We start from the raw sequence: 7,480 nt of genomic DNA, 5'->3' as shown, positions 1-7,480 counted from the left end.
ATGTCATCAGGGAAGGAAGTGGACCTTTGACAGTGTGAATGGAAGGAGGATGGATGCCAGAAGGTTCCAAAGCTATCAGACACAGCCTGTAATACAATGATTGTATCTCGTTTGAAAGGGAAAGAAAAGTCAAAATTACTACATTGTATAGCCTAGTATGACAGGGTAGATAAAAAATATTTTGAACTGGAGAAATAAGGGAAAGTAAAGTATAGGCTACGTAGCTTTATAAAGTTTGGTTTAAAAAGAATAAAAGTAGGCCTTCATTTGACTTTGGTTTTTATTTTTGTAGGACATAGGTCTACAGAGCTTCACATGTCTTAACCAAATAAAGTCCATTCAACACCCACTTAAGCCTCGCACGCCGATAAAAACCATCCAGAAAGGGTTCCATCCATGAGGAGAACAAAGAGGGACTGTTGTGGTGTTTTTAGCCCAGTAACCCCGCACCCCCGCCCCGTCTCTGCTGCCTCCTTTTCATTTGCTGCTTGTTCCATCCCGCCTGTGTGCGCCGCATCCATACCAAGATCCTCTGACTTCTTCTCCACATGTCCCCGCGGCGTTCGCCGGATTTAATTGCATAATTGCCTCATATTTCACCATTGAAAAAACACGGGGCCATATCGCGTCTGACTGACAGCTGACCGGCGCTTTTACGGTAAGTAGACTAATGGTTAAATCGATCGGGTTTGTGGGTGATTTTGTTGCTTTACACATCCAAGCCTTTTTATTTTCTCTCTGACGGCGACGGTTCACGGCAGTAGGCTATTGTGATAACATGCCGGGTGGTAGTCTTTAACTCAGAGCACAGATTTGAAACCTCTCAACCAAAAATGTTATAGCCTACCTACATAGGCTATTTATTTATATTTATGCCGGAACGTATTTTGGTGTCACATTTTTTTGGCATCAGTTGAGCATCCCTCTTGCCTTCTTGTCTCAAGCTGCCACAACGTGAGAATGTTCTGGAAGCAACCCGCATGAAGGGCTTTTATTTTGTAGTGAATTATTTAGGCGCTGCCAGCCTCACTTTCAAACACATTATACCATAAAACAAGCTATTTGTATTTAAAGTTTAAAAACAGGCTGTGTGTGTGTGTGTGTGTGTGTGTGTGTGGAGGAGTTGACGTGCCTCCCATGCTGATGCAGAGGAGTACAGACAGCCACAGTGCCCTGGTTTCACAGGGAGGTGCTTTTGGCCTTTTGTCTGTCTTTTCAAAGCGCTCCCCCAGCTCTCTTCCGTCCCACCCTCCCCGATTAAATGTTTCACCAGCTCATCTGACACAGAAGCACAGCAGACTCATTAAAGAAGTCCATTTGCTGGCCTACTCTGGGCCCTGATAAAAACGGGGAAATGGAGGAGGAGCTCAAACCAGTCAAGTTGCTGAATTATTCAGGCGACATATTTATGCCTTGTCATCCATCAGTCATGGCTATTAGTTCTCTCTTCCCTGTGCCACCATGATGACAGATGTGTGTGTGTTCATCATCGCCGCACTGACACTATCCAACATGATACCAGGAGGATAAAAAAAACCCTCATCATCAGCCATTTGCAGAATCTTTCCGCTAACAATCTTATAAACTGGAACATTAAAGCCACTCCTGTGGGGATGCTGGGGACCTTTGAACTCTTGTACTATTTGGATGTGCAGAAGCCAACCTGCGATTTGCCCTCCTCTAATCCTCTCTTTTAATCCATTTAATAGGGACATATGGGTTGTTTTTTTTCCAAAGAATAATACCCAAAAGGTATTTTCAAGGAGACATTGGTTCATTAAACATACAGTTACTGTATATTGAAATGGCTCTGCAGAACATTTACAAAGAATAGAAGAATATCTCCCTCACAATGACTTATTCAGAAAGTGTCTTACACTACTTATAAAAGCTATCCGGCTATATAAGAATTATATGGCATACTTAACCTGTTACTCCTGAAACACATGCAACATTTTGAATGTTATCACACACACAATTATTAAACAGACACACACACACTGCTATATTTAGACTGACAGCGAGAGAGGCAGAGCGTGATATTGAACTAAGCCTGTGGGATTGGCTCTGACACACACTGAACTCATCGGTCTTTGTCAAACATTCAGCCCGCAGATGTGACACTTTAATACTAACATTCACAGGGAAGTGGCTGCTTCTGTGTAGTAGGTTTTAGTGTAACTTCTGCAGAACAATGCCCTGTAGCCTTTTGTATCTGAGTGTCAAAACAACGAGCCAGCTAATGATACACACACACCACTACTCCCACTTACAACATGATCATTGGGTTGGTGTCATGGCACGGTGACAGAGCTCACTCGTCCTTAAAAAAAAAAAAAAGAGTTAGAAACGCTTCAGAGAGCAGCTTGTTGTTTGAATACACACTGTGAAGAGCAATCCTGTAATGGATGTCAGTCTTGTGCCAGTGGGGATTTTAATATAATAAAGCGTGATGAGCCGAACCGAGCTGAGCCCCCCCCTCCGGGGGGCAGGATTGTTATTTAGAACATCTTGGGACCTTTTCAAAGCCAGCAAGATCACAGTATAGTGCTAGTCTCATTTTTCTGACAGCAGCTTTTTTATTTCTATAACGAAAAAAAAAAAAGAATCCACTCTGAAACCCTTTTACACTGCTGGAAATCAGCTCTTGATTATTCTCAGAGCCAATGTCTTGAGTCTTGTTTGTGGTTAATTGTTCTTATAATGTGACAACTTCATGTATTTTCCCCAAACACACACACACACACACACACACACAGCTACAATGGAGTCTGTCTGGAAGCCTTTAAATTCAAAAGCAGTTTTGGTGTCTGTAATTCAAAATCAAAGAGCACGGGTGCCTTTTCAGACTCACTATTTAGCACAACATTCATACAGTGAAAGAAATCCGTTGTGTAAGACCGCACTGAGGACAAGTGCCTCAAAGGACCAGAATGCAAAGCAGTCAGAGGACGTGCTGTATTTTGAGTTAGACTGTCAATTAAGGGTCCACAATATATTAGTCACCTTATCAGTACTGGGCAATAAGTTCTTCAAAATGGGTCATCACTGTCTAACAATATCTATTGTTTTTTTTCATTATAAGTGCACAAGTTTGCTACCTTTATTGCAATGCATTGTTGGATTATGCATTGGACTTTTTTTTTTTTTTTAATGGTTTATTTATTCCAAGAAGTACGAGATTTGTCTGAACTCTTAAAGGAGAATTTCATCCTTCTGTTTATCTGAAATGTTCAAAGTCACCATATTTGGAGATTTCAGTGAGCTGCCACCATAAATGTGCGTGCCTATGTTGGGAGAAAAAGGCAATAGCCGACTCTATGTGCATTTCTAAAAGCTTACGTGATAATTGGAGGGAGCCGGTTTCATCTGTTATTATTTACTAAAGTGTCAGCGTGATAGTCGGCATGTTATAGGAAAACCCTAAGGATCCACCAGCCGGAGGAAATATCAAGATATTTGAAAATGTCATGAATTGTTTTACATTTCCAGTATAGTGATATACTTACCTCTTTAAATTTCTGCAGGCATTTGGAAACAGGGTAGTGTGAGTAAATAAGTTAGGACAGGTAGTTAATAACTGTTTTTAGACATCTGCAGCTGCACCAAGCACACAGTTGAACTGAATCACTGACCACAACATGTACACCTGCAGTTTGTGTATGTCCTTGTCAACCTCTCTCTTTCTCTCTCTCTCTCTCTCTCTCTCTCTCTCGCTCCCCCTTCTTTTATGCAGGGTATTATTTTTCCACTCCTCCTCCTCTCTGAACGTCTCCCCACCATCACACACACCCTCTTGCCATGCAGGAGGTGTAACCCTCCTTCCTCTTCTTGCTTGTGCACCATCGGAGGAGCCCTAAAACAGAAAGAAAAAAATAACAGAATCCCAACCTGTATCCAATCAAGATGTCAGACCCCGATGCCTCCTCGCCGGCAGACCACCCGCTGCCACTCACCTCCCCCCGGACCCCCCTGCAGCTCTCCTTCCCCTTCCTGAGGGAGGGCAGTCGGGTTTGGGAGAGGGAGAGGGAGAGGAAACCGCCACAGCCTGGAGAGCTGCCTAGCCCACTGCCCACCAAACGCACCCGCACATACTCAGCGTGAGTAGGAGAGTAAATGGTTAATGAATGCCACACAACCAGAATCCAGAAATGTCATGTCATTGTTCCATTAAGGAGATACAAAAGCTTAAGAACCATACTTTTAAATAATGTCTGATGCACTGTCTCTCTTCCTCTCTTTTCTCTATGTGTCTCTCTTTCTCTGCAGGACAGTGCGAGCCAAATCAGGTCCAGTATATAAAGGAGTGTGTAAAAACTTCTCCAGGTCTCAGGGTCATGGATTCATACGACCCTCTCACGGCGGAGAGGACATCTTCGTCCACATCTCTGAGTGAGTGCATTTGCTTAGTTTACACTGTCGGAGTTTTCATGACATTGAATGGTTTTGTGGAAGTTGATTGGACTATGTAGAATGCAATAATTGAACCGTTAACTCACTGAACAGTGTATTTAACATAAAAGACATTTGGGTAACACTTTACTTGAAGGTATCGACATAATCGTGACATGACACTGTCATAACTATGACATGACACTGTCATGAACGTGTCATAAATGTTATAAATAAGTCATAAACGTTTATGACTTCTGTCATTACGGGTTTTTGTCAAGACAAGTTGACATTGTTTGGGTTGTCTTGATTATGACAAGTTGACATTAATCAAAGTGACATTACCAAAAGTTGTGTTGGTCATGACAACTTGACATTAAATTACTTTGGGATGTCTTTGTAATGACAACTTGACATGAACCAGGATGACATTACCAGAAGATGTCTTTGTCATGACAACTTGACATTACATTTCTTTGGAGTGTCCTTATTAAGACAACTTGACATTAAACAGGAAGACATTATGTCAAGTTGTCATGACAAAGACATCCTCTAGTAATGTCATCCTGGTTGATATCAAGTTGTCATTACAAAGACATCCCAAACAAATGTAATGTCAACAAATCATGATCAAGACAACTTCTGGTAATGTCACTTTGATTAATGTCAACTTGTCATAATCAAGACAACCCAAACAATGTAAACTTGTCTTGACAAAAACCGAATGACACTTAATGACAGAAGTCATAAACGTTTATGACTTGTTTATAATGTTTATGACACGTTCATGACAGTGTCATGTCACGATTATGTCGATACCTTCAAGTAAAGTGTTACCGACGTGTGAGAATTGACGGTATTAAAGACGGCTTTTTTTTCCGGTAAATGTAATCGTAAGTTGCATTAGGGGAAGTGTACGATCCAGTGTTTTCTAGGACTTGACCTAGAGACTAAAAGTCAGGATCCTTTTATGTCTGTTGCATCGACTTTGATCATCGGTCTCTAGCAAGCTCCCCACCTTCATGGAAGTGCTGCGCTAAACTGCCGTACCTGTAGCTGAGACAGTGCCAACTCTAGACTTAGACTCAGACTTTACATTTGAAAATAAGCCACTGCCCATGAATGAGTGATGAATGAAAGTTTTGTGTTTCCTGGGCAGCATTGATGGAGAGTACGTGCCTATGGAAGGGGACGAGGTCACGTACAAGGTGTGCCCCATCCCTCCCAAGAACCAGAAGATCCAGGCTGTCGAGGTGGTACTCACCCACCTGTATCCAGGCACCAAGCACGAGACCTGGTCAGGTCAGATCATCAGCTCCTAGAGCTGCGCTCCAGGTTGCAAAGGCTGCAATGGCAAAGGGGGATTTGGATTTAGTTTTATGTTTATTGTTTTTCGGGTTGTATCAGGTGTGGGACCAGGTCAAGGGAAAAGGGATCGGAGCTGGGCGTGCGGCTGAATTTGGCCTGAGGCAGCCCGGATACGAAATGGTGTTGATAAATGTTTGAGTTTGAGGGTTAGGGCTTAAACTTAAGCTTTGAATGTACAGTATATGTGTGAATGTTTTTCTTTGACGGTCATCATTTGAATGTTTTGGTTTGGGGTTTGAAAGTTAAGGTTCAGAACTTGGTGATTGAACTGTATATTGAAGTTGGAAAATCAGTGTTTGTTAGGGGAAGCAAAGTCTCCAACGAGTCAGGATGCTGAAGAGGCCGAATCACATTTTGAGCACGTTTGACCCAGTTCAGCTATATCGAAGCTCCATTTACACACTACAGACAGGAGTCAATGGAGTTCAGAGTCTCAATCCTGCTTTTATTTTCCTTCTTTTTACAACCACGCCACAAACTGATGCAAATTACATTCCAACTGTCAAAAGTCTTATGAAAAATGTACAGTACAGCCATGTTGTGTCTGTGTTTACAAAGACAGACGTTAGTGGTTGCCTGACAGCAGAATCAAAAGGAAATAAAATGACATTTGTAACAACCCTCTCGGATGTTTATGATAAGGAAGCAACAGCTGCTCAGCTCTGTCTTCATCTCACTGCCTTCAGAAAACAGAAGTGTTTTAAGGTGGTTTCAGGGACAACACAACCCTGCTAGTGCATTGGCTGCCAAATGCACTTGCACTGGAAAGCATCCAAATAGCTCTTAATGCGTTTCGGCCTCAAGAGCTGCGATGAAGCTCTATAAATAAGGAATGTTTTTCCTTCTTAACTTAGCGCTACTGTACTTTGTGTACTTGGCAAGTGTAGAAATCCAGTATTATTGGAGCCAGCTCCTATGACGGTCTTAGGTCTTGGTGGTAGAGACAATAGCTGGATATCGTGTGTGGGTCTGCCATTGAGAAACCAGGCCAGAGGGTTTTTGGTCGGGGAAGGAAGCTGGAGAGGGAGGGAAAGTTCAGGGAAGAACGGGCAGAGGACGGAGTGATTATCTGTAGATGTACTGGAGCGCTTGATTTGAAATGTTACAAAGCACGTGTGATCAGGAAGACCATGTTTAAAGTCAGCGGTCAAAATAAGCCGATTAAAGGAAAATAAGAATTGCCCGATTCAGTTTTTAAAGAGGAGGGTCAAGCTGAGGAAGATGAAATGCTGATTTTTAGCTGGAAGGTTTGAACATCGGGGAGTCCTGTAAGTTCCATACGTCACGGCAAACGACTGTGAAAATAAAACAAATATATATAAACAACAGAGCAGCAAAAGCTTCCTAAAAAGACTATTTATTTATTGACTTATTTATTTTCATTTGTAACTATGAGACCATCCGGTGTTTGGTCATTTAAAGCTGCATTTATAAGTACTTGTGCAAATGTAAGCCTATTTGAATACACTGCACACCTCACTCTAATGATACTACCCTGTTAATATCCCTTTGCTAACTCTGATGTCATCATCGACAAACCTTTCCAACAACAAGTTTCTAATTCCCACATATTCCTTGTCTAATTTTTTTTTTAATAATTATGTGATGTTCAAAATAACGAGCAGTTCATTGTATTGATGTGTTGATTCTGTTTTCATCTTGCTGTAACGCGGCTGGACTTCAGAGAGCCATCGCCACAGTAACACACTGCATCTGTTGG

The 7,480-nt window shown here is 42.0% G+C and overlaps 1 protein-coding gene across 1 annotated transcript; it reads left to right on the top strand.

The window, feature by feature from the left end:
- The first annotated feature begins 483 nt into the window (after positions 1–483).
- csdc2a (cold shock domain containing C2, RNA binding a) lies at positions 484–6,085 on the top strand. The gene is made up of 4 exons (XM_028568191.1): positions 484–658; positions 3,737–4,100; positions 4,270–4,392; positions 5,552–6,085. Exons 2-4 carry the CDS (start codon positions 3,907–3,909, stop codon positions 5,712–5,714), a joined length of 480 nt encoding a protein of 159 aa, XP_028423992.1. The 5' UTR covers positions 484–658; positions 3,737–3,906; the 3' UTR covers positions 5,715–6,085.
- The last annotated feature ends 1,395 nt before the right edge of the window (positions 6,086–7,480 follow it).

The sequence above is a fragment of the Perca flavescens genome, chromosome 21 (assembly GCF_004354835.1).
Source record: "Perca flavescens isolate YP-PL-M2 chromosome 21, PFLA_1.0, whole genome shotgun sequence".
NCBI classification, from domain to species: domain Eukaryota; kingdom Metazoa; phylum Chordata; class Actinopteri; order Perciformes; family Percidae; genus Perca; species Perca flavescens.
This window is presented reverse-complemented; position numbering and strand designations above follow the sequence as displayed.